The sequence below is a fragment of the Balearica regulorum genome, chromosome 26 (genome assembly GCF_011004875.1).
Source record: "Balearica regulorum gibbericeps isolate bBalReg1 chromosome 26, bBalReg1.pri, whole genome shotgun sequence".
NCBI classification, from domain to species: domain Eukaryota; kingdom Metazoa; phylum Chordata; class Aves; order Gruiformes; family Gruidae; genus Balearica; species Balearica regulorum.
Window position 1 is genome coordinate 1,848,426 of NC_046209.1, and position 27,533 is coordinate 1,875,958.

Genomic DNA, 27,533 nt, shown 5'->3' on the forward strand with positions numbered 1-27,533 from the left:
CTCCTTCACATTTACCTGTTGCTGGAGCTGCCACATCTCTTGTGTCTGAAGTGTCACTTGCTCTTACCACAAGTGTCTCATTTCCAGCATTATTCCAGCTGCTGCTTTTTTGGTAGGGTGGAGGAAAGCCGATGGAAGAGGTAGGACCTTGTGCAGAGATGATTAGTGCTGTAGCTCATGTTCTTTTCCCTGGGAGCACAAACTGCCTTTACACACCACAATCTAATAACGGTAATAATTATAAATTACTCTGGGAAAGGGGACTGTGAACCTCACTGGGGTTTTGGGGCTTTATTATGCGTTCACGGCCATTTTCCAAAACACACGTTTAATTGCCTTCTCTGGTGCACACGGAAATTGTCTTCCAGTGTGTGCATGTGTGTGGGGGGGTGTTACACTCGCAGAGTACGCTTGCCTGTGCTGTCAACTGTAAACAGACCATTTCTGAACTAAAAATAACCTATCCTCTGAGTAACGGAGCAGCTGATCTCTGCAGCCCAGATGCAGGAGCTCAAAAGGGTTAGGTCACCTATTTTTCATTAACGGTGCTATTTAATTACAAATTCCCCCAAGTTTGATCCTTTGGAGATTTAAAACAAAGTGCCTAGCTGCTTCCCCTCCACCAAAAACTTGCTTCAGTGTGTTCTCACAAAAAATACAGATATCAAAGAGATTCCGTTAAGTCACTTTGATGTGAGGTTGCCTAACAACACAGCACACATTACCAGGGGGCTCTGCAGTAGCTTTTTGGGAAGAGAAAGATTTTTACCTCTTGTTCAAAATCACTCAACGGACTTAAGATATTAACCAGTCTGGCCTACGCTAGCCTTTTCTTCTCTTGGCTCTCCAGGCACCTTGTAGATGCGAGTAATTGAAGTGCAACAGTCCTTCAGGGAGGGTAATTATCTACTTTGTGAAAGAGGAGGAATCAAAGCCCAGAGAGGCGAGGGAGTTTGCAGAGCAAGGCAGTGGCAGAGCTGTTGGTGGTCTGCCACTCCGACTGCCAGGTCAGCTCTAGGTCTGGACTGGATTTACATTCCTCTTCAGCCTGGAAGGCCTGCATTGGCATGTCAGATGGAGTTTGCATTAGACACATCCTTTTTTCTGAGGCTCTATTATTGGCACGTCCTGTAATAGCAAAGCTCCATTTCCTCTTGCTGAGCTGGTCAGAAGGACCTTGTCTCAGGTCTGCACTCAGAGCAGAGAATCACACCTTGCTGCTCTTCATCACAACGGCGTGCAAAGAGGGGAAGGTTGGAAGACTTTTTTATTTGTTTGTCCTGATCTCACACGTAAACCGTTTTCCCCATCTTCCCTTTACTAATGTTCTGTCTGGGTTTTCTATGAATAATTAAGATCCTCATTTACCAAAAGAATTAGGTCTCTCGAGGTACCTGCAATCAGTAGCATTTCTCCTGCGGTAAGGAAGCCACTGTTAGTTGCTGACAGTAATTGTTATTGCGAGACAGAAGCAAACATAACACTGCAGCCTTGCCCTTCATACCTGGCTTTTGTAACACAAGATTTTCCGCTTTTGAAGCAAGAGAAGCGTAAACAGGGAAGGGGCGAGGGTTGGAAGGTGCATGGTGGGGATGTGTTATTAGGGTGCTGCTGTTCTGAAACACAATTGAAATCCTTTTTAAATGCTCAGTAGAGTAGGGCAGATGGAATTAGTGCTTTGCTGCCGTACTGTCTACAGTGGGGTTGTCTCATTGCTAACCACAGATTTAGGGCATTTGTGGAAATAGCTGGTGATGAATGGGTTTTCATTAGTTTAGAAAAGGGGAAGACTGCAACGGAAAGTGCCATCCAGAACCATCCATCACACTGCCCTGCGATGCCTCAATAAAAGACTTTTAACAAATGCTGAGCACAGGACAGATCTCATCAAAAAGCCACTATTCAGATTATTCTGGCAAGGAAAAGAATTGCAGCTAGCACCCGTGGGGAAGAGTGCAAAGGAAAATGGCCTCTGTTCCTGGTTCCTGACTACGGGAGAGCAAAGGAGCACAGCCAGGACTGTGAGTGGCTGAGAGCGATGCACAGCAAATGCATAGAAAGTACCGCTGGCCTCAAGGCAGGCTGTGTGCAGGGAAACAGCATCCAGCATCCCACCAGGGACACGGCAGCTCCAATGGCGAAGTTTGCAGACGTGGACAGCGCTGCTTGTTTGCAATGAACAGGCTGCTTGAGACGTTTAGCGAAGGGGGCCTCTTTGTTCCTACTGCAGCAGTGCTGATTTCACAAGGGCTGAGCGGAGGAATTTGCACTTAACGATATGACGGGGTGTAATACCTCCCCCACTAGAGAGACACGACTTCCCAGGGGTCACACCTCCCCAGGATATTGAGCTGCTGAGTCGTGACAGGAGACACTATTTCCGATCCCTGCGTGACCAGTGCATAGCACCCCTTCCTGTTGGTACCCAAATACCTTATCCACAGTCTGAGCCTGGCAGCACTCTCAACGCCGATTTTACACACCATAACGATGGGAGACCTGGGGGCTAGGACTGCTTCCACAGGCACCTTGCGCACAGTCGCACCTGGGCTTTGGTTTCATACGGGACACCGAGGATAAGCAGCAGCCTAAAAGTTGTGGTTTTTCATAGCACTGTGGGGTTTTTTTCTTGGTATTTTTTAAACAGAGTCTGGCCCTGGCTGCCTCTCCCCCACTCAGAGCTGAGTCCTGCTGGGATGTGCAGCAGCTTGACTCAGGTCCTGCCTCTCACGTCTTGGGACAGGTCCGAGCGTGGCCTCCTTGGGGAGGGATGACTCGCCCAGGCGTGGCACATGCTGGTCTGGCCAGCCCCATCACACAGGCACTGGCCAAGAGGCAGGGCTATGAAACGGTCACTGCCAGAATTTAAGGATCCATACCCAGCTCCTCCTTGTGGGTCGCAGCCCAGAAGAGAAGTGTGAGAGAGGAGGAGGAGGAGGAGGAGTACAGAACATAAGAAACTTTGGCTCAACTTTCTTCCACACTCCCAATCCCACCCTCCTCCCTCCATATTAGAGTGACGGAGATGCAAACCAAACACACCTTTCTTGGAGCTGATCTCTATTTCAAAAGAAGGCTGCTCCTGTAGGAATAGAATATGAACATTGGCATGAGGTGGTAAACAAGTCCCTAGAAATATTTGCCACCCAGTTACTTCCTTCCCTTCTTAAACTCCCTGAAACAAATATTACTACAGTAGCTCCAGCCTCATACAGTTGTGAGAACACTTCATGCAAGGGAAAAAAAAAAAAAAAAAAGGGAAGTAAAAACAAACAAACCCCCAAAAAACCCCAACCCCAAAACAGAAAAACCTTCCCATGGCAATGCAGGTCTGGAAATCTCAATGTTTCCTCATCACTCCTGGCAGAGGGAAGGGCTTTGCCTAGACACAATCCAGCACAGAGTCACCAGCAGTTCTCCACTCCAGCAGATACCCAAGGTGCCAGACCTAATCCTGCCCTGACTTGCAGGCAGCGCGTGGAAGCTGTGGGTTCCTCTCATGGTCACCAGGCGAGTGAAAGGAGAGGCAGGCTCCGAGGAGCCGCACCGCCATCCCACAGGTCTGCCGAGGTTCGGCTGGGTGCGGAGAGGGCAGCACTTGGCAGCCAGGGCTTGCTAAGTACCGGAGTTTCTGCAGACCTGCGAAACATTCCCAGGATTACTGCTGTCTTTGCCTAACTTATAGCAGCAAAGAGGGCACAAAACCAACAACAAAATCCAAATCCATCAACACTCCTGTAAGGTTACTAACTACTTCTACACAGACACTGCTTCATCATTCAGCACAGGGCTAAGCATGCTCCTAGGTAACTACGGGGGCGCAGCGGGTGCCGTGGGGGACACGCACACAACTTTCCAGGTTTCTGTGGTGCCTCCCTCGGGCCTTGCTCAATTCCTATTACTAGACAACATCTACGTTAACTCACAAGCTTCCCACAGACCCTGCAGGGCACTGGTCTCAGCATGCTCTGAACGCCTCCTGTTCCCGTTTCATCTGGCCAAGCGTGGCAAGCTGGGACCTGTACCCTTCACAAGGAATACTGCACGGCTGACACTGAGCAGGACATCTCTGTGGACTGTTTCCCAATTAAAAAAAAAAAAAAAAAAAGAGAACAAAAGAAACCAAGAGCAACTGCGATTTGCTCCATTTAATTTCAATTAACTGCAGCCCTTAGAGGCCAGGAGAGATGCCAATCTGGCAGTTTGTTGGCCATCCTCTCGGGGATGTCCCATTTCTCAAGTGCCCCTTTCTCAACCAAGCCTCTGCTCTTCTCAGCTTAAAGTTTTAACAAGTCATCAAATCCCACTGTGTTAAACTAATAAGAGCTTTAAAACCTGCAGTTCTTTTTCCTCTGGGGGGTGTGACTGAACAGTGGAAAGGACACACGAGCAGGCAAGCGTCCTTCTCTGCAGTGGGGACATTGCTACCTCTGGAAGCTCCTGACAGTGACCAGTGTTACCAGATCCTGTCAGAAAGACACGATGTAGTTAGGGCTGGGGAAGAGAAGGAGCAACTGTTGTCCTCAGTGTGCTAGAACTTCTCCCTCCCTCCCTCGGTGGGGAATCAGGCAGCTGATTTGCAAAAGGCAAGTGGTTTCCTAAAAAACTACTGAAAAAAACCGCGAAGGCTGCTCAGCCCCTTCCCCTAGAAAATTGTAAAAACGTGGGAGACACAGTGTGGCAGCAGGGAGGCTGGGAAGGCAGCACGGGGACAGCTGCTGTCTCTGGACTGTGCTACAGCCATGGCAGGGTCCAGAGAGGTCTGGCTGTGACTCGTAGATGCTCCCTGTAGAGGATTCAGGAGCTCAGGTCCTCTCTGCCCGCTGTCTGGGTGTTCAGTGGGCAGTAAGTGGCTGCGGCTGGTCTCCACACTGTCCAGGCAGCTGCTGGTATGTTGGCGTATCCTGCCCGAACAGACCTCGAGGCTGTTCTGTGACCGTAATTGCTGTCAGTGACCAGTCCCAGCTGGGGTTCCCCTCCTCCGGAGGTGTCTCCTCTGAGCATGCTGCTGCTCAGTTGCTCTCTACCAGCTTGGCTAGTCCCTGCCGGATCTCACTGAGCTCAAATATCTTCACATCCATTATCTCTGCCACCTTGGTGACCTCATTCTGGATCTTCTCCCTCTCGGCTAGGGTCTCTGCCAGCGTCTGCTCAGCCAGGTGAAGACGCCGCTCCAGCTCTGCGTTGCGTGTTTCCAGCTCCTGCCAAAGAACACAGATGCTGCCCCAGCACTGATACACGCTGCTCACAGACCCACCCCCCTTATCTTCACAAAACAGCCCTGCTAGCAGCCCAGCGCTGGGGTACCCACACCCAGCCAGCCCAGGTCTCCATCAGTTCTTTCACCGAGGGATGTCCCTATCTTGAGCCACAGCACCCTGGCACGCACACGCACGTGCGCACGTGTTCCCCTGACCCAGGCATCTGCCCACAGTTTGCAAAGGTGCTACAAATGCAGATCTCCTCACGTGCCTATCATCTCCAGGTCTGATGGCATTTGATGTTCAGAGACGTTACTCTGCCATGAAAGGCAGTGCCTGTGTATGGGGGTGAGTCCTACAGCAGATCCCCTCGTTCAGAAGCTCGGAGGTAAACACAGGCAGGCAGTGCCCCCAGAGACTGCACGACAGACCGTGCTTCCATCTGTGTCCTTGCCCTGAGGTGCAGCACAGCTTGCATCCCTTCTGCCAGCCAGCCAGCGTCAGAGCTCTGCTCCCCAGCCATCCCTGGCCAGCCAGCCAAGCAGGACTTCCAAGGGATGGAGGGTCATGGGCCATCACAGGTTCCTGCTCCAGTCCCAAGTCAGGGGCTACTGCCAGTGCTAGAGCAGAGTACATGAAGGCTGGGCTTGCTATTGCCTGCTGACTGTGCCCCATGTCATAGCTCAGAGATGCAGGGAGGGCGGAAGAAGGCAGAGACATAGGCAGGGACCTGTTCCCATCATCCAGAGGCAGAGATAGGCATCGCAGCTCTGTGGCATTCACTCTTTGGCTCAAAGGAGAAATGGGGATGGATCTCTCTGAGTGCAGAGGTGTCCCAGATCTACCATCCTTACCTGCAGCTTCTGCAGTGTCTCCTCACGCTCACCCTCTGCTTCCCATCGGCCACACTTCTGGCTTTTTAGCATCTGAATCTCCTAAAACACAAGGAGGAAGAGCATCATGTCAGATCCACCCCTGTCCCGGTGGGGCTAGCTCCCACCACATACCCCAACCAAGGCTCCTTCCCTCACTCTGAGGATCACATAACCACACTCAGCTCCAATTTTTAATATCTCCCTTTCTAACTCTCTACTTCTGGTGTACCTGCCGCCTCCCTCTAAGCCCCTAGTCCCTAATCAAGATGACCAGTGGAGTGCCAGCAAGGTTCAGTGGTCTCTGCACCCTGCTGCATCCTTGGTTGAGATCCTGGGTTCTTGGGGCCAGGGTTGGGTGAAAGCCTCTGCATACCCTCGCCTCAGCAGGTCTGGGGAGGGGGGGAGAGATCTCCTCTCACTAAGGATCAGGAACCCCAAAACACCTCCCCCTTCCCAATCCTTGCTTTGTGGCGCCAACCCTAAGGCTCTGTCCACCTACTCTGCTGAAGCACAGCCACCAGAGAGCCTGCAGATGTGTGAATCAGAGAGATTCTCTCCACATCTCCCCTCCTTCACAGCCTCTGTGATGAAAACTCTGCTTTAAATCATTCATTTAAATGCAGTGAAAGGGAGAAGCAATTCCTACACTAGAGGCTAACCACAGCTGCGGATGGCTGAGAGGAGAAGGGGTCAGACACAGCCCTGCCGTTTGCGCAGTGGCTGAGATTCTCCGCTCAAGGCTATTTGCATGGCAAACTCCCAGCACGTTATTCTGTCAGCTTTGCTTCTCTGGGTGGGAGACCACTGAGGGGGCTGCGCCAGCTTACAGAGGCTCCTGGCTTGCGTAGGCAGCACATGCAACAGCACGAGGTGCCCTCTGATCTCATACAAGCTGTAATGACACACCGGGTGCTGGTGACTGACAGGCCACCCAGCTTCAGGCTTTGCTTCATGGGGTATTACCTCGTCTTTAGCCTTGATCAGTAGTTCCAGCTCCTCCAAGGTTTGGCTCAGCTCTTCCTTGTTGTTCTCGCTGGAGGAATCATGAGCCCCCTGTGACTCCAGTTCTGCTATCTACATGGAAGCAAGCACAGGGAAGGCGTGCTCAGAGATACAGGAATGTCCTGACATCTCATCACCCACAGTCATTCTCCGTCATGTTTTGGCTTCCTTGCAAACCCAACTGGGCTTACAACAGGATAGCAGCTCCCGCCCTGGGGCTGTTAGGAAATAATTCTCTCCTCCTGCTCTGCCTAGATCACACACAGAAACACACTGTGGTGAAACCTGGTCTAGAGACTCTGTGCCTGTTTTCTCCTGCAGTCTTGCACTTCCAGCAAAGCTCGACTGGCTGACATCAAGCACACGAGCCTACAATCCAAAGCGATCGCTAGATCCAGCTCCCTTTGCACCCCTGGGCAGAGACTGCCGAGCGCGAGGGAGTACAGCTCAACCACAGCAGAGCTCGGGGGAAGAGTTTGCACAAGTGTACTCCCCATTCCTGAAAGATTCAGCCCAGTGCCTTAGATTATTCATGAAAATGATTCATTTTTAAAGGCTCGTTAGAAGGTAGGCAGCAGCTATTGCTGGGGCCCAAGCTCTCACAAGGCCTGCACTGAGCTCTACAGGAGCAGCTCGTGATGGGTACTCTCACGTAGACGGGGTTTGGACCCTGGTGCGACACTTTTCCACGAGCAGGGGCAGCAGGGCAACACCACCTGGATTGGGGTCCACGTAAACAGTAGTTGGGAGCTGTCAGGCTCAGGGGTCACAGCCAGAATCAACCAGCTCTGGTCCCAAAACGCTCTGGTTTAGGGACAATAATCTAGACATTTCACCGAGTAACAGGTTCTTCTGCGATTCTGCAGAAGTCCCCAGTGGTTGCCCTTCACCCACAGCTCACAAAATCCTCACTCCTATCTCCTGGCTGTGAGAACAGCCACCAAACAGCTGAGTAAGCACAGAGCAATGGCAGGGAAACGACAGCCTGTCCCAGCCAGCCTAAAACCACACATCTACATACGTACAACCAAGATCTCTGCTATACCTAGGGCAGCCTCCTACTGCGGAGGAGAAATTTGTTCCGTGCAGCTCTTTTACTGTCTGACTCCAGCACGAAGAATTAGCATGGGCACAGTGAATCCTGGGGGACAGCTGTTTGCTGCACAGACCGGCCACACAACAGCCATCAAGTGGAAACAGCCGTTAATTGCTCTAATCCCCTGCTGTCTTTTGAATGAGCTATCTCGAAGTGAAATGGCTTTATATGCTGCCTGCTCCAGGGCTCCAGAGTCCTTTCCCAGCCAAACGTCAGCTGTCCTAAAACCTTTCCCAAGTACTCCGCAGTTCTTCTCTCCCAACATACCCAACCGTGTGACTATCACTCCTCTGCCCAGATGCACACAGGCCTCCTCAGTTGATCTGTGACATTTCTGACATTACATAGGTCAAAAGATCCTATTATTCCAACCGAACAAGGGCTTGTTTGTACTGTGCCACCCGGGTTTCATGATGTTGCAGCTTGGATTCAAGCTAATTATAGCAGATAAAGCAATCTTCATCCTTCCTGTCAGCAGCCAGAAGATTGCCCTGATGCCCAGCTTGGTGGGGGGAAGCATGGGCCTTACTCAGTATTGCTGGCAGCTGGAAACTGCCCCCAGAAAATCTGAAGGGAAGCTGGTATTCTTTGACTTTGCGCTCTGGTTTCCTCCCTTTATCCACAGGGACTCGGCACACCCCCAACTTGCTCTGCAGAAAACAGGAGCTCTTGTGAGAGTTCCCCAGTTACATGGCCTTATTCCCTGACATGTTTTCCCTGCCAGGCTCATGCAGCATCCTGGATTTCCATCCCATCTCCTGCTGACACCCATGGAAACTGACAGGAGAATGGGGTCAAGGGCACCATCTGGCTCTGGGACGGGGCTTCCTCTGACCTGCTCTGCAAGGGCCCTCCTATGCTCACCCGCTGCCGCAGCGTTTCCGTCTCCTCCTGATAAGCAGCCAGCTGCTTCTTCCACTGGTCCACGTTGGCATTGGCTTCATGGAGAGCAGCCACGAGCTTGTTGTTGTTGTCCTGGAGGCTGAAGAATTCAGCCTCCCACTGGACCTCACTCACCGAACTGTGTGAGAGAACAGGAGAAGTGTGCAAGAGAACATAAGAGAGTCTCAGCAGGAAGGTTTCTTCCCCTAGAGCTAACATGCATTGACATCATGCTCTTGGAAATGCCGGGCAGCTCCCTGCTCCTCCACAGTTTTCTATTTGGCTTTCATATCATTTTCCAAATTTAAATGCTTCTTCCAGCCCTCAATCTGCATCTCCTTCCTTTATATCCAGATAATGTTTGACTTTGAGGCCACGTGTGCTTGCTTGAAACGGCAGAAACCACAACGTGAGATTAATAGGGTGGGGGAGATACAGCTACTGTAAAGGAGTTTTGTAATGTGGGACTGTGAATCCATTTTTAAAATCCTTGTCAGATCTGAGTTTGCTTTGAATAAAACCCTACCACCCCAGACTCAGGAGAAGGTAGCAAAGGACACTTGCTTTTGATTTAAAAATATTCTAAGTGTTCAGCTGGGAGCTCAACGGGAGCCACAGGGCAGAATCCAGCCCAGAGTCTTTTGAACAGACAAAGAGCGGAAACAGCAGGGACTTTGCTGGAATCATCAGGGGAATTAACACAAATGCAGCCCTGGGCCAGCTGGAAAAGTGTGAACATCTTCTGGTATCACAAACTACTGATCTGTAGATAACTGGCATCAACTCACCCCCACTGCGGGCACAAAGCATTCTCCTTCCCACGCTGCCTGAACAGCAGATTTCACCTCCAAGCTGCAATAACTTTCTACTGGGGAAGAGGGGAAATTGGTACGGTGGAGGGTCTGAGCAGCAGCAGACATGGGGAATTACTCAGCTACCTAAAGAAGTGGCATTGGGTCAAAAACATTTGGGATGAGGCCACTCAGTCATTCAGGGGCTCTGCGAGCACTGGGATGACAGGGACACGCACCAAATCCTGCCAGAATAGACAGTTTAGGAGTCGGAAGCTGAGAGCACTTGCGGCAGCCTCACCCTTCCGAAAGCATCTTCTTCAGCCTCTCCTTCTCTGTTGTTATTTCGACGTCGGCACTTTGGCTCCGGAATAGTTTATCTTCTCCTGGCCCATTGGAGCTGATGATGGGGCTGGGAAGTACCTGGGGGATGAGGAAGAGGTGGTCACCACACAGCAGTGGAGACAGGCCGCGTGGCCACACGATCTCTGCAGACTCATTCACAGGGCTAGTTCTCAGTCCCTGCGCTCTCCTGAGAAACCCTGGCTTTTGATCCTAACTCCTAGGTAGTGTTGTGCTTGTCTACACGACAAGGGCCGCTCCTCACATATGGCGCGGCAGCACCCGTCATAGCACAGCAATGACTTTGGAAGCTATGCAGACACAGGGCTTTCTCTTGGATAGGTGGGTTAGCGCTTAGCTCTTCCAGCAGCTGCCCTGCTGCCGCGTCCTCCCTTTCCCCGTCTCCATGTCACGCTGGGGCGGCGATCCCAGCGCGCAGACACCCTGAGCAGGTGGGCTCACAGCTTGCACGCACCAGCTATTCCTCCCTCCCGACTTGAGATACTGAATTCTCTGGCCCTCAACTTCCCCTTGACAAATGCCAGCGATGTTACAGCCTGTAACTCAAGTCTCACGGCTGTGCACAACACTCGAGCTGCTCAAGCTGTCCGTTTCAGGGTTTTGCTGAAATCTTAATAAGATTTTCTTGCTAGTTCTCAAAGCAGTGGAAAGACTTCATAAACTCTAAGCACAGACCACCTGGGTTCAGTTGTAAGTCCAGCTTCTGTACGTTAAATGAAAACACCAGTTGCCATTGGGACCGTGTTTCTCAGGCTTAAGGGAGGGAAACTCTGCTATTGCTCAGATGACTCTGACACCCGTTTTCCAAAGGTGTGGGAGAAGAAACTCACAGCCCCTGCACCAAAGTATACCCTTCTCCACGGCTCCATATTCCTGCGCACATCAGAGCTAGCAGAGACAAACAACGCATCCTCTCAGGCTGGAGGGAACTGACAGCGGAGCAGAGATGAATATGCAGAAGCCAAAGCAGACTTTACATCCTCCGGCCCCTCCAGAAGACCCTGTCTGCACAGTCTCCTCTCCCGGCAGGGAAGAAGCTTGGCACCGACAGGGCAAACTGAGCTATAAAAAGGCTCTCTGAGCAATGAGTCTCTGGGATCCTACGTTGGGGGCTGTGAGACCAGATGGCTGGGGAGCCTGCTGGAGTTGATAGGTAGCCCTCGATGCCTGCGGTAAGGACAGCCACCTGCCTTCGGAGTCGGCTGACATCTATAAATAGAGCCAGACAGGGCCATGAGATGTACTGAACACCAGCTTCAAGAAGCCTTCCAGAGAGTGATTGAGAAGGGAGACCTGCAAAACACAACCCCGCCTCACCATTTCCACAGGGTGGGGAAACTGAGGCAGGGAAGGGGCAGAAATTTCCTGGTCTGGTGTGTTGAGTCCCTGTGAGTCCAACTGAAACCGCTAACAGTTGAAGATGCTCCACACTGGTTTGTTGCTTACATTATCCACAGCGACAAACTCTGTGATGGGGATTGGCCTAAACGGTTCTAGAGGACAGAAGAGAGCTGCTATCCTGGGATTTCCCCAGCTCCGAAAATCTGAGGCCTAAGTAAACTAGTGCAGATGCAGAAAATGAGGGAGCCCTGATTTAATTTCAGGAGACAGATCTGCTCTCTGCTCACTTGCAAACAGAAACACAATCAATTATTCAAGGACAAAGCTCATGTTTGAAGCTCTACTAATGTAGACACTGTGAATCAGCAGTGGGAGAAGGGATGATGGGCCGATGGATGTACAGGCTGGGGAAGGCAGGACAAGATCTGCATGCCCACACGGCAGGGGACACCGCGTGTGTCACTGTGTCAGCATGCTGGCTGCCAGATGGCTGCAGGCAGGGGCCGTGCATACTTGTGTCCGAGCTCTCCCACCAAGAGCAAGCGTGGGTTCCCACTGTGGCAGTTTTAGCACTGCTGAGTCAGGTAAGAAGAAGGAACAGAGCCTCAGGCCATTCCCCTGATCTGTGTTTAACCTTCACCCTCTGACCTCCTCAGCCCTTCTGCTGCAAGCTGCCATCGCAGCATAGGGGAGATGAACATGTCCTGTTGCGGCACCTGATGAGTTCTGCCCAGTGTAAATAGAACAAGAGGGAGTATCTCTACTCCCAGCCTCCATCTCCTGGCCAGGGGAGGTGGGAGACGGAGCCTGCAGCTGGCCATGAATCTCTGTCTCAGGCAATTATTACTGACCAGGGTCTTTTACCTAAAACTTTGGTTCTGCTATGAATGCTCTACTCTACTCCCTTCTTCATTTGCCACCCATTAGGATGGGGCTTAGAGTTAGCAGGAGCCAAAAGCTAGGCAGATTTCCCCCATTTTTGCACCCCACATAACATTTCCAGTCTCTGCAGAGCCACCGCCTCCACCTCCCCCTCTTTTTCCTGCAGGCCAAGGTACTGTTCACACTCCCTCCTCCTCCTCTGCTGCCACTCCATCTGTACTCAGCCCAGAGAACACAGTGTCCTCCATCCTACAGCTCCTCTCCTGCTGCCAGGAGCTCTGGGAAACACAGAGTCACCTCTGGAGTGAACTATTTGGGAGGGCACCTCCACCGTCAGCATGAACTGCTTTACCATGGGAAAAAGCTGGGTAGAGTTCTCCACAGCTTATCCTCTCCCCTCCATCCCACCGCTGCTGGAGTTGCTTTAGCTATACAGGGAGAAAGGTAACAATTGCAAGTGCAACACTCGTGAGAATGATCTATGATGGGCTTAAGCTTTCTGGCTTGGTCTCCTGGGGGAAAGAAAATTTAATGACTAGCTGTCATGCATGCAGTTCTACCTCAGGGGAGAGTTCTCAGGAAGGGGGAGTGATTTCTACTCTCATAGCACAGCTTCTCTTCCACAGTGGAAACCTGACAGAAACAGAAGTCGTCTGGCCAGGACTCCTCAGCCACCAGCTCTAAGAAATCAGTTTGTCTTTCCACAGCCCCCCATGGACAGCACCATCACCTATCAGAGACACTTGGAGAAAAACCCTCTGCAGCCCCAGAAGAGGAAGAAAAATGGTTGGAAATGCCACATGTCTTCCTTCCTATGATCTTCAACCAGGCGACATGCACTCCTGCATGCTGCTTGCCTGTTATTGTCACACTGAGCCCACCCAGCAGCTCTAAAGAAAAAAAAAAAAAAAAAGAAACAAACCAAAAAACATCAAACCAAAAAATCCCAACCACCACAACAAAACCCAAAAACTCCTCCAGCATGGCTTTATAAGACATCAAATAATTCTGACAGCTTAACTGGCAAAGAGGGAGGAGCATGAACCTTCCCAGGAGCTCCACTTAGGCACTAATTACTTAATTTACTTCATGTGTTTCAGTAGAATGACCTCAGGGCCACAGGTGCCATCAAAACATGAAGCTCCAACCTCAGCGTCTGGCAAGAAAGCTCTCGGAGAGAAGGGGATGAAAGGAAGAAGTTACTAGAGGAGATCAGCGCAGTGGCCGTTTTCCCTAGCTGTGATGGCTCTGCAGTGAACTTTACCCACGGCCCTTTCCAAGCGTTACCTGGTGAGATGTGATATTCAGGGCAGGATTGGTCAGCTCTGTTTTATCCTGGGACTTTTCTCTTGCCAAACGGGCTGCTTCTTTCACTTCCTGGAACTTCTCTGCAAACTAGAAGGGAGCGGAAAAGTAACTCTGGTGCTACGCTGAAATGAGGAACAAACTAGAATTGATGTCTGGGTTACTCCTCCTCCCTTTGGTACTTCATTAAACACATTTTTACATTTCTCTTCAAGTAGTAACAAAATGCAGGGAATAGCCCCTTCCTGCCCCTGCCCATAATTCTGTTACTTAGGGCTGTGGGAATAGCTAAGTAGCAATGACAGAAATTGAGCCCAAAGTCCCAATTTCATTTGTGATGCTCAAAACACTCTTCAAATAGTACTTTAAAGCTCTTCCTAGCATCTTTGCATCTTGCATTAGATTTTAGTATAGTGGGAACAGCATTACATCAGGGGCTGATCTCCCCTTCAGGGTTTCAGGGACATTCCCCCTGCCAGCAGCTCCAGCGTTACCTGGGACAGATGTTGCTCTGAAGCAAAGCCCAATCCATACACCGTGTTGGCTCGGCTGTCTGCCCATTGTCCGAATTTCTGGGACGTCTTTGTGAAGGTCATGTTGGGGGTAATAGTGCTGTTGATGATCGCCTGCACAGAGAGGCAACAATGAGAGTCAGAGAAAACTCCGTCCTGCTGCCCTGGGGTGGTGGTGTGGGATTGACCACTATAATCCCTCTGCGCTCTAGGAACTAGGGCTAGAAGCTCTGGCTTTTAATCTATAAGATAACAGTTCAGACTTCCGGTGACCAAAAGGCTTTCTAGTCTGGCTACGTGACATGAACAAATCTAAATCATCTTGTCTACTGAAAAAGAAAAAAAAAAAAACCACCCTCCAAAAAAAGCTTCAGTATCATCAGCTCCATTGGGCCTCCACTGCTGGAAAAGAAGATAAGAGACAGCGTGTCTCTGGGGACTGAACAACTTTCTGATGTTCTCAATTTTCATGGCAAGTAAGAAAAAAAACCAAAAAGGCTTCAACAGCAGTCAGGACTAGCTATTACAAAACACTCTCTGCTGGTTAGGGTAGCAACAAAATAAATTGCCTGGGAAGATTGCTGAATCTCCACCATTGGAGGTCTTCAAGAACAAGTCAGGAAAATGTCTATCAAGAAGAGTTTATAGAGAGTTAATCACATATTGTGGAAGTGACTGAACAGACTGCCTCTGAAACTCCCTTGACCTCTGTCTGTGATTTCATTATATCTACAGGGGTTGGTTTTAGCACAGGATAAAGGCTGTCAGAAAAACCTTGTGTTTTGCATGCTTGGAGTGGGTGGGGAGAAGAGAGTGGGGCAGGGAGGGATGACATCAGACCCTAGGGAACATTTTTCATCAGCATGGATTCTAGAGTCTAACACTAAATACACTCAAGCACAGAGGCTGTGTTTTACCTTCCATTCCCTGTAGTGACGATGCTAGAGTGCCCCTGCTGAGAACTGACCAACTTAACACCAAAAACATCAACACTAGAACAGACTTTGGCTGGAAAAAAACCTGCTGTCAATCTGCGGTGCTGTCAGCAAATGCCCTCTACCTTGGTGCCCCCCACGCTGATGATCCGGTACACATTGCGTGTGGCATCGTAGAAATAGGAGACAGTTAAAGCGTGCTTGCTGGCGGGGATCCAGTTCCGTTTGGTGGCAGGGTCGATCTGGAAAACATGGGCCCTGGTGCTGAAGATTGGCTGCTCCCTGCAAGAGAAACGATCAGGGCTGTCAGGGTAGAGGGGAAGCTAAGCAACGGGGGAAGTCCATCGACTTCCTGGCACTTGTGTTGCATTATGCACCACCCGCAGCACTTCTGCTATTCGCCTTCTCTCCCGGGATCCGAGACGCAAGGTGTTAAGCAGTGCGGCCCCCGAGGACGCAGCATCTCTCAACCAGCGGCCCTTCACTGAGCCTCTGTGCAGCGAGCAGCAGTTCCCCACTGTCTGGGCTGATACCATCTAGTGTCCTTTCTTATTCATGACCCAAGTTCTCCAACATTCCTGGGAATTGCTTTTCCAAGACCTCTGGGCTTCTCTGTGCCCTTCACAGGAGCCCTCCACATCCCTGGCACTCTTCTAAAGTGCATTTTAGAAGCTGGGGGACCACTGGCTGATGCCCCTGCAAAGTAAAACCCCACAGCTGCTTATGGCTCCTACTTGCCCACCATCTAGGCAGTACGATGACAGCAGTTTTCACTGCACACTAGTGACCTTGGTCTATGAAAATACCCTTGGCACAACAACAAAGCTACCAAGGGCGCATAACTACAGGTTTTTACCTTCTTCTAGAGCTTCTCTGTCCTCCTCTACAGTCTTCGGACATTTCCAAAGACCGCAGCCTGGTGATTCCAGCAATAACAGACTATGCCTTCAGGTTAGTAGATCTTATATGCATGTTCACCCAAGGATGGGCACAAAATTTGCAAGCAGAAATGCAAATAGGACATCACAGCCTCATGTCTGGGGAGTATCAGATGGCCTTGCACAACACAGCCAGCGTGGCAGAGTTATGCTAATGATTAGGGGTTATATTATTTTTAGCCCGACTTGAAGCATTCTTTCACCATCCCTCGGCACCTTAGTGATCAGTTCATGGCACCTTCACCGAGGTACAGGGTTTCTCTGGTTGCTGTATTATTTGTATTTCACAGGATATCTCCAAGCTGGAGTTCTAGGGAAAGGGATGGATGGAGGATGTGTTTGGGATGTGAGCACAAAAAGCGCCTTCCCCTCAGCACAGCTCTTCCTCCCTTGACTCACGCTTGGGAAGCACATCCTGCAGCGAGAGGTCACATTGCAGGATTAAGAGCAAGTTGCTTAACAATGAATTAAAGGAAACACTTCACCACACAACGTGCAGCTGCTGCAAGAAAGCACTAAACCAAGCACTGCCTGGATTACGTAACCAGTAATATCTGAACTGAAATAAGGAGATGAATCTCAGGCATCAGGATGTAACCTGAGCGTTTCAGGAGGCAGGAAGGAATGTTTCCACGACCCAACAGTCCAGGTGCATCTGGGCTTGGGGTCTTCATTTGACTTTGGTTAAAGCCCAAGGCACTGGCCATTGCCACACTCCTTTACCCAAACCTAGTGAAACTTGATGTGATTGGAAACATCCCACACTCCCAGGACAGCTGCAAACAAGGCATAGTCACTGCTACATGTGAGCTCCCAGAATCCAGACATCTACATTTCCTCCCTATTCCAAGTCCTCACAGCTGCAATGAGCAGACCTTCCCATCAATCCAAAGACAACTGTACCTGGTGCTTTCTGATCCCATCACCAAAACTTAGGAAGGAAATTAAATGCTCCCTGCTAGCTCAGAGGCAGAGTGCACGAGGGTCTAAACCAGCCTCTTCTCAGTATCCTCTCTGACTGGTTTTATTCATTCACAGTCTGTTTTTGGAATGAGATTCAAGTTTTCCAGGCTCCACTAACAGATACTAAATTTTACATGGATTGTGACTTATCCTTTGAAACACACCATCTACAGAGTAGGGAAAAAACTGATGCTTCTCCCCCAAGTTCTGGGCTGGTGTCAGAAAGAAGAGAAGAAGGACGTTACCTAGTTGTTGACATTTGTTAGTAAGGGTAAGACAGACTACAGGCCAGTGGAGTTAGTACACGTCTCTCCTCCAACAGCTTCCTTCTCAGGTCTCCTAGCTGGACTGAGGCTCCTTTTTGGTTTTGTCTCCACAGTGATTCATTTCCTAGCGATGGAAAAAGTCAGCTGTTATTTATCACATAGAGCACAGACAGAGCGTTCACCCAGGCAGCGTTTAGGGGCTTCATTTGTCCCAAACTCACAAAGCTTGTCATTTGTAATGATTTCTCATCACCAAACAAGTTTTCTTCCCTGTCATGGGAGATAATTGGGTGAGCTGTGTAACCGGAGTAAATCCCTTTGGCAGCAGGCGCTGGCTGTTGGGAGAAGGCCACAGAGGAGCCTGGATGGCTCTAGTGTTTCCAGTCACACACACGTGATGCTGCCTGCATGACGGAAAACCCTCCTCAGCCATCACCCCTCGCACAGCAGCTATTCCTGCGCTCACAATTCATCAGCGAGGTCTGCACCCAGAGTCAACGGCAAACATCCTGCTGACTGCAGCGGGTTTCAGACCAAGCGACATTTCAAACAGCCCCCTGCCATGCATCCTGACGGAGCTCTCCGACATTCCCAGAGATAACCCTTCTCTGCCCACAGGGACAGGGTTGCAGCAGCACCTGGGTATGCACCCACCATGTGCAGTCCCTGCCCTGAGCTCCACAGAGCCAGGCAGGATCCCAGACCCCAGCAGGGAGGAACCCCTGCGGCCACGCTGTGCTGTCTCCCCATGACACACGGACAGCTGCGCTCTTCGTTTGCTTTGTAAATTAGTCTCGCCAGTAAATGGTCCCCACCCTGCTCTCCCCCATATCAACTGAGACTGCCTATCTCCAAAGGGGAGCAAAAACATAAGAAAGTGAATCTGCATGACGAAGGATGCCTGTAGAGCCTCTCTGCTAGGTCTGCCTCCAAGCAGGTCAGCTAAGAGTGACTTAACACTTGGAAAACCCCACTGCCTTCCTACTGATCCCTCCAAGACAGGGGAGGCTCAGGAGGCCACCCAGATGTCAACTGTCCTGTAATTAGTGTCACTAACCACAAAAGCCAGCATTACTTTCTTTCTGAGCACCAGGAATGGAAAATAAAATGCCACTGGAAGGCCTGTCAGACGGGAAAAAGCCCATCTTCACGGGGGTTAGCTTTTGCTTTTTCTACTCACATGAAGCTGATTTGGCCGCTCTCTCGCCCAACACAGAGCCCCTGGGCACGCCTGCTCTTTTCCCAGTCTCAGGTACACCGAAATATGCGCCGCTGATGGTGCTGATGTGGAAGAGCGCTCTGCTTTTCATGCCTTCGCATAATCACTGCTGTCTCGACACTCCTCATATGTTTGTTTGTGCCTTATGGTCTTCCCTGGAGCAACAGAACTTCACGTTGCCTGCGAAAGGTCTATCCCTTGCAGTTACGAACGTGAAAGTCTCGCAGACTCTCCGAACAGGCCTGCTGCCAGTTACACCAGATGTGCTTTGCTTCCAACAGACAGCAAACTGGCACCAACAGCCGCCGGGCTTGTCAGCAACTTCACCTGCCTGCCTGGTGCCAAGGAGGGAACTCCTGCACCCACCTCCCTCCAAGCGAAGCAAACTACATGGAATCTCCTGAAATTCTCTTTCACATCTCCTCTTTTTCTCACTGCAAACGGGAACAGTTGCTGCCAACTTGCATGTCCCTAATAATGGCAACTGGAGATTGCTTTATTAGGCCAGCACGTTATTGCCTTCTCACAACTCCCTGAGCATAGTGCCAGCCTGGCATGGGGACAGGGCTTTCTAGGAAGCAGTTGCTTAAGTTCTGTAGGTAATGGTCAAGAAGAGCTTTATGCTCCACTTGGGAACAGCACAGAGATGTTCATGCTCCTTTTGCATTGCTTGTGTAGGGGAAATAAGTCTTTGTTTGTTTTAAATCCATCAAATGATACAAGTTGTACCCAGCTAGTACAAGAATTGCATTGTCAAGGACGCCGGCTAGCCTGGAAACCTGCCTTTCAGTACTCGCTTGTCTGATGAGGTTAAAGCCAATGCTACAAAACAAAAGCTCTCCTACAGTCCAAGTGCTGGAGCACAACAAAACCCAGAAAAAGCAGGCAGCAATGCAAACCAAGAGAGAAGCCAGAAGTCTGCAAATCTCAGGGCACATCTCCAAGAACTCACAAATGGCTTATTAAATGGAAAACGGCTCTACCTCACCCTTTCTACGATTGCTTTAGCAGCAAAGGACCACGGCAGGGTTTGACACAGCTCAGCGGATCAGCAAGGCAGGGACACTGGCAGGACTGCGGGGCACTGGCGTACGTGCCAAGGGAAGTTCAGAGCAGGGAAAGCACAGGTGCTGAAAGCCAGGTCTGAGATGCACGAGCAGAGTAATGTCTGAGGAGCATCCATCCGCGTTCAGCTTGCTTCTGGCCAACCTGCTGACCTCTTGTTTCCAAAAACACTACAAAGCATTTAAAAATAGTCCTGAAAGTGCCTAGGATTCAAACTGTTGTGTTCCCTCTCCCGCTACAGCCCTCTTTTCCCCTGTGTTTTAAGTGTATATGCTGGATACGCCACACATCCCTAAATGCTGACATTTCTTTTCCTGCTCCCAGCTGGAAGTCCCCATAACAATACAGGCATAGCAGTGAAAAAGGGCATGTGTAAATAAAACCACTTACATCCCCCTAGGGCTGTCCTTCGCAGATAATTAAGAAAAACCAAAGCAAATGACTGAAAGGACAAAGATCTGGCTGAGACACAGACATGATCAGCAACTGCCTGATGGCAACTGGAAAGGATCCAGGTCTCACTGCTGCCAGGATTTGCTCCCAGCCCAGGGGGGAAGGGCAAAATTCAATATCCCATGTCCCACTGATAGCTTAAAAATGACCTGTCCCCACTGAACGTTCCCTAACACTCCAGTGGCAGGCTTCCAGCTACCAGGGAAAACCAAATAGCTAAAAATGAAACGAAGAGATGATCTCACCGATCTAGCTATTCCTAACGTGGTCTTCACATCAGCAAAGCAACTGGCTCCAGGATGCTGCCTGAGTAAAGACCCAAATACTTCCTCCTCTTGTGGCTTCTCCTTAAAGAGAAGCTGGAAGGAGGTCACTGGGTGTTTGGGGAGGACACGTGAGTATAGGGAATGGATCAATTGTTTCCCTATTTGCTCACTGACTGGAGTCTCTGACTCAGTGATCATTACCACGATGTAAAACTGCACGTTGGTCTCATTTCCACCTTGGTTCTTACATTATTCCTCTCTCTACAGCATCCGAATTGATTTCTTAATGAATAGCTGCTTATTTCACCATTTCCAGGAGAGCGGATCATTATTTGTCCTCTTAATTTATGGTCTCAGCAGAGTAGCAATGGACTGAGCAGGCCAAAGGGACTGAGTTTGCTAAAGCTCAATGACAGACCTTGTCACGTTAGGACACACTGCCAAGGCCCTGGAAGAGAAGCACACCCTGTGCCAAGGGGGTACAGATGGCATCAATTCAGACCCTTGCACCAGCACCACATTTTACCTAGCAGGAGAACAGTGGGCATAAAAGAAGAGAAGACTAAAACCAGCGCTGCCCCCTCTGCTCTGTATAATCTGAACACATATGTCACTGGGCCCATGGATTGTCCTTGAGTGTCCTGCCTGGCTGTGGGCTCTACTCTCCTCTTTACAGGCAAGTGGGCTTCTTCCTAAGCGTGATCTTCTAAAACAACCCAGTGCCGCTACAACGAGAACGCAACAGAAAGGGAGATGAGCCACCTCCCAGAGTGGCCTCTCCAAAGGGGGACTGCAGCATCTCCTGTTTAGGAGGCAGCACCGGGGACCAGTGCCAGGATTGTCCCTGACACCTGCAACGTGTCGGATCGTATGGACCGGTATATACACTGGCATCACAGTACCACAGGCCCACCGTGCTGCCGTAAAACAATGTCCAAGTTGAAGCAGAGCTGCTGCCACCAGGCTGCTGGGAGCTCAGCTCGCCTGCCCTGCCTCAGAGCCCATCTTGCACAGAGGGTTCAACATCTACCTACGCTTTGAGCAAGCCACCTTTAATCCCTCTGCTAGGCACATCTTTAAGAGGACGATTTCAGAGTCCTCTCTCTAATCCTCACCAGAAAAACTCAAACCTGCAGATGAGTCTAATAGCAGAACAGAAATAAAAAGGTGAAGAGATTTTTGGTTTAAGCCACAGGAGTCACAGACAGAGCTGGAAACAGGGTGTGTTCCCCACTGTACCTCCGGCCTCCCGCCACAAGGTAATGGTGTGCAATCCTCTAAAGAAACATCTCCCATTTTAAGGGACAGCCCAGGTTAAAGGAAGGGACGGACAACCTTCCAAAGAGCTGTTCAGCAAAACATTGATCTTTATGTCTAAATTTCAATAGCACTGTGGCAGCTCCAGTGTATTTTGCTGCAGGCTCGCTCCCTTCTCTCTCTGCCCCACCCCAACTTTAGCTGCCTGTTGGGGTCTTTACACTTCAGAGAAACCGTGGTTTATTAATTTTATTTTCTGAGGGTGCTTCCAATGCAAACAGCACATCTCTTTAGGAAAATCCTGTTTGACAGTTACAGGCTCACTCTCTCCAGCAGGTTCCTAAACCTAAAGGGCGACTGCTAAAACACAGCCCTCCTGCCAGACCTCTTCAAAACGGAGAGGAAGAAATCAGGTTTTTATTGTTTGCTTTAGATCTTCTATTGGATCCAGTGATGTCTTTGCTCAATAGCTTCTACACCGGTTGTGGGGAGGGGTCTCCTTCCAACTGCACAGCTGCATTTGACTTAGGCTTTGTCCTCGTTCTCCGATTTTCTGTGCAATCTGGAAGACTTTTCCCACTGAGATCCTCTTATTTTTTTGTTCTCAGTAATTCTCGCTTTGCAATCCTGTCTGCCTGCCTGCGACATGCCCATTTAGTTAACTGAATTACTTATCACATCCTGCTCACCTGCCCCCACCCTTTGCTGCACGACCAGAGAGAAGAAACCTTACGTTTGGTCTGAAGAGGGAAGTTTTCCGTCACCATTCTCCAAATTTATACTAATGTTTCTGTCCTGTTTTAGTTCCAAAGCAAGGTGTGTGACAAAAAAGCAGGATTCAAACCTAGACCTAAGTATAGAGTTTTAAGAGATTTGGTGGGCGATTCCAAGTTCAAAGCACTTCAGGGACACAAATAGCGAATAGGTCTGAGGTTTAGAATGAAGTCTTTTGGCCACTTATGGCAGCAGCTGGAATGCACTGGGGAGGCTGAGCTCGGTCCTCATTAACTGCATTTCTGCATTTGCCTTGGTGCTCCTGGATGGGGTTCAGTCAAGGGCATCACTAGGAAGTCCATGTGCTGTTCCCTAGCCTGCACCTCCTCTCGCTCACTGCAGCTTTTCTTTGCAGGGATATTCATTTACTTGTCAGACAGAGGAGCTTCTCTGCACTTGGACACAGAGAGGATAATCGCTTTAAATACCTTGCTCTGCATCTAGGCAGTCTGTGGTCCCCCTTCATCTAAAAACCAAACCAAAAAACACCTTGCAAGAAATCATAAAGTACCAGACCAGCAGAATCATTTGTTCCTGTGGACCGCAGGCACAATGGTACTCAGCCACAAGGGCAAGGAAGGGCTTTGGGGTTGTTCCTGCTGACAGCAGCAGGATACCTTCAGAGTGCAGAGACCTAGGAGCCTATTTTTGCACTGTGCCCTGTGGCTGGGCTCAACATGCAGCCACAACGAGCAAGCCCCCAAAAAAGAAGTTGTGTTCTGATAAAAGGCCCGTTGCCAGCCACAGCAGCAGGTAAGGATTTTTCTGCTGCTGTGGTGGGAACGTAGCAATTCTCACTGCTATCTTCCCAAAAGTCCTTTCTCCCTGCAAGGTCGGTTTCCCGGATGGGAGTTCACAGGGCAGCTTGTGCAGAGCAGAAAGGGGTACATGAGCACATGAGCACGAAAGATATGTGGTTCGGCTCTGGCGCTCGGCCCACTGCCATGCTGAGTCAGCTGGGAGGCCGTGCTGGCTGCGTCAGGGCCAGGGCTCTCCCTTCTGTTGGATCACCAGCCAGAGCACTCGGGTGTGAGAAACCCTGCGAAGCAGCATGGTGTGGGATAATTTGAGGGAGGGGGGTGGCCAGAGCAGAGGGGGAGAAGCGTGTTTCAGACAGAGCCCAGTATTTCAAAAGGCAGAACTGGAGCACAGAGAGGGCATGAGAAGCAATCTCCTCCGCCACTGCTGTCTGGCTTTGTTTCCTTTTATCTTCCCTCCCAGCTTGAATAGCTGCTGACTGTGTGTCAATGCTGTTTGGGGAAGAAGTGTGGGGTAAGGAGAGTCAAACCTCATCTCCTTCCCTTTGCATTTCTCCCCCAAGCCTAACCCTTCCTCTGAGCCAGGGATGGGGTGTAACTCCACACAGAGCCTGTGGAAACTACTGCTGCACTGTAAATGGGTGCAGAGAGCGTGCTTTGATATTGCCTACCCCAGATTTGGGCACAAACCCCCAGGACAACGAACTGCAAAACTGCTTTGGGAACAAAGTTTGGGAGGACTTTGTTCTAAACACCAGGCAGGTTTTCAAGTCCTCTTAGCTGCAGCTTTGCTTTTGTTCTGTGCTGCATAATGTCACCTTGGGGAAAACGCATAGATGCTGCTAGTGTCCAGATGGGATGGAAGGAGGCCAGACTTCTACCCCACAGCCACAAAGGGAAGGTGGAGTAATGCAGCTCCAGCAGTGCGAGCTGGCTAGGGGCTGCTTTCCCTTCTGCCTCCCCCAAGAGCTTACCCAGCAGGGCTTAGCACAAGAATGAAAGGCAGCTGCCTCACGGCCTGTCTGCAGATAAAGGGCAGCAAAGGAATCCCGGCTGAATGTGCTCCTGTTGGATCAGCGTGGGGAACAGCAACAAGCATGCAAGGTCAGGCACAGAAAAAGGAGATCAAGGGCAGTTAAAGACGCAACACAGCTGAGAGATTTTTTTTTTCTTCTTCTTTTGGAAACCAGTCTCCATCTACAGAGCATCTTGGCTGCTGAACGCTACGCTGCTGGGTGTCTACAACACAATCTGTGCATTCACCTTCCTGGGACAACTGTTACTTCTGCTACTAAACTTCAGCAGCTCTTTCTTTTCAGACACACAGACCTGTTGATGGAAGTCTATACAGCAATTAAAGTTAAAAACCCCAGCAGACTCAGACTGCAGCTAAGTAATTCTTTATACATTCCAGAAAATATGTCCAGTAATAATTAGAACCAGAGAAGTGGAGATATATGCACATTTCAAAATGCTCCATGTCTCCAACACATTCTGCCCCTGCATCTTCATTATCATCTACAACACCCATAGTAATTCCAGGCACAGATGCCTGCTCAGCTTCACTAGAACCCAAAATCTGCTGTTATTTTCGACCTGCCCTTGCCAGAGCTCCAAAGGCACGACCAGCAGCCGCTCTGACAAGGCCAGTTCAAATTCCTGGTTTAGCAGGTCAGTGAGATGACAGTATACGTAAGAGTGAGTAAATTTGTGTGTTTGATGTATGTGACAAGCGGGTAAACTCTACACTGCTCAAATTAGAAGCTGTAAGTTGCATCTACCTGTACTTACATTTGACAATGCTATCAGCAGAGAGTCAGAGAAATGTTAAGTGTCCACTGAAGACTCAGCTAGGACTTAACTAAATTCACTTCCCTCAGGATCAAGTGTGATTTACAACTGTCCTCTTCAGAGAGGAAGCACTAATGCATTAATACCTACAGCACAGTGGATACAGAAAAGTCCACGGAGAATTTATCCATGAAAACCAGAACATGATGTTACAAAAAAATCTAATATGGAGGAATGAGACCAGAATCCCTGCTTGAAAAATAAGTTAACTAAAATCAACTGCCAGAGTGTGATGTAAGAGGTGATGTGCTTTTAACCTCTTTTGTATCCAGAGTAATCTAAATGCTGCTGAGAGCTACTCAAAATCAGTGATCAATGTACAAGCAAAAAGACACTTTTATCTCAGGAATTAAGTGGAAATAAGGAATTTTGGGTGGAAATGTCATCTCTGGCTTAACAATAGTTTTGCTACTACATCACTATAATTACACAGTGAAGTCTAAGCAGACTGGGATGGTGACACTACCTCAACATTTTCCACGGGAGCTGGCAACCCTCTAAAGAGATCACATAGCTCCTGGGTGTACCTGTGGTAGGTCCAAGAAGGCTTCATCCGCTAACTCTAATAAGTGCTAGTCCCAAGCCATTTGCTTGTTAAACCCTTCCTGGCAGTTCTACAAGTTTTACAGTAACTTTGTGGATCGCAGGAAAAGTTACAGGAAAATAGGGACACTTTCTGATTTAACCTGGATCAGCACACACTCAGCCAACTTCAAAGGATCAGTGCCAGATTCACGCTGCTGTCGCTTTTGATTCTTTGCCTCTACCTTTTCTGCCTCTTGAATCTGTGTTTGACTGTTCAATCATTTTATCTAGGTAGTCCAAGAGGAAAATTAGCAAATGCAAAACAAGCCCCAAAGAATGTTATTTATTTCTCTTGCATTGTCAAGCCCACATGTTTGGAGGGAGTTGATCAGACAGCCTTCCTACAGATCCACTGTGATTTTACACAGCCACAAAGAGTTTATTGCACAAGAAACTCACAACAACACATCAGATCCTTAAAGTTACACGATTGAGACTTATAACTAGCACATAAACTAAATACCAGACTAAGCTCCTATTTCCATGCCAAAATCCACTGCCACATCCATGCGGCATTATTTCACTCTGGGAAAATCTGAGGCGGATCATAAACTAAGTCATCAGGGGATTTTCAATCAGCTATTTATCCATTTAGAAATGCAAACAGGATCCATTTTACTGAATGCCAAAGTCACAACAGCCAAACAAAATCCCTAATTTCTAACTTCTGGAAAAGTTTGTGAACACAACCCAGTTCCAGTCCTCCCGCCCAGCCTCCCAGTTTGGATTTCATACAACATATAGATCACTAGAGGCTTCCCTTACGTACGAGTTTATTTAAAGAAGTTGCAGACACTTGCAATTACCTACTTTCTAACGCATAAAATAAATGGCAAGTCTAAACTGTAAAGCTTGCAATGTGGAAAAAAATGCAATTTAAAACCTTCCTTTCTTTTGCCATTACCTTAAAATAGCTCAGCGGCCACGAATAATAAAAGCAATTCAAGAATAATAAACTGCCAGTCTCACCCCATCTCTGCCTGGGTGTCAGCTTCTTTCTCTCCCGTCCTTTCTTCGGCTGCCTGAGATTCTCTCCACGTTTTGATTTATTTCTCCCTTCCTCTTTCTTTCTTTCTCCGGATCCGGATGCTCTTTAAATTTCCTCCGGAATTTCACTTTGGAATCTTGCTAGTTTTGCTGTCGGCTCGAAACGCCCAGTAATCCCCGAGCGTGCGGGGCAGCGAGGGCAGGGGCCGCCCGGACCCCCCCGCCCCGGGCTGCGGGCGCCCACACCCAGCCCCAGCGCTCGGCGGGGAACTTCAGTTCTCCCCCGGCCGCCGCAGTCCCCGGCAGTTCCCCCTCTCTGGCTCCCAGGATCCCTCCTTCCCTTCAGCATGGGAGGGGAAGCGGCAGGATTAGGTGGTGCTTTTGCAAGCCCTTTCAGACAAAGCCGTCTGCTGGCTGCTCCTCCGGCAGCCCTCAAGTTTTCCCCCTCAGCCCAAGAAGTACAGCCACCTTCTGGATCGCGATTTCTTTGTTCTCTTTTTTTTTTTTTTTTTTTTTTTTTTTTTCTTTTTCCCCCTCCTCTTCCCTATCCGCTTCCTCCCTCTACCAACTGCCCCATCTCGGTCACATTTCTCCGCTTCTTCTCCCGACTTTATTCCCGGGGCCGGGGCCGGGGCCGGCTCGGCGGCACCACCTGCCGGGCAGTACCGGCCCTGCGCCCGCCGCCCCCGGGCCGCCGGCTGGGGCACCGGGCGGATTACGGCGTGCTGGATTGCAGCGTGCCCGGGGATTCTGGTTACTCACGGAAAAAAAAAAAAAAAGATAAATACTCGTGTTCTTTAATCGTAGTCTAGACATCTCCTATGGGAAATAGGCGCTCTTTGTTGTTCTGTCTTTTATGAAGTCATTTATACAAGTGGAAAATTTACATAGGCCAGGAATACATTTTTATGAAATGGGGAAATAGCCGGGGATGAAGAGAGGCTGAAAAGGCTTGGGGAAGCAGAG

The 27,533-nt window shown here is 49.7% G+C and overlaps 1 protein-coding gene across 2 annotated transcripts; it reads right to left on the minus strand.

Moving 5' to 3' along the window:
* Nucleotides 1-3,043: 3,043 nt before the first annotated feature.
* Nucleotides 3,044-27,169, minus strand: HOMER3 (homer scaffold protein 3). 2 transcript variants are annotated; one of them, XM_075776358.1, is made up of 10 exons: nt 26,550-27,169; nt 17,332-17,476; nt 15,311-15,467; nt 14,233-14,364; nt 13,721-13,828; nt 10,149-10,270; nt 9,039-9,195; nt 7,040-7,150; nt 6,056-6,136; nt 3,044-5,201 (listed from the first exon to the last, which is right to left on the minus strand). In XM_075776358.1, the coding sequence occupies exons 2-10, from the start codon at nt 17,343-17,345 to the stop codon at nt 5,013-5,015; spliced, it is 1,071 nt and encodes a 356-aa protein (XP_075632473.1). In that variant the 5' UTR covers nt 17,346-17,476; nt 26,550-27,169; the 3' UTR covers nt 3,044-5,012. The 2 variants fall into 2 exon arrangements, with proteins under 2 accessions (XP_075632473.1, XP_010304505.2); XM_010306203.2 differs by lacking the exon at nt 17,332-17,476 and having other exon boundaries at nt 26,550-27,167.
* Between the last annotated feature and the right edge of the window lie 364 nt (nt 27,170-27,533).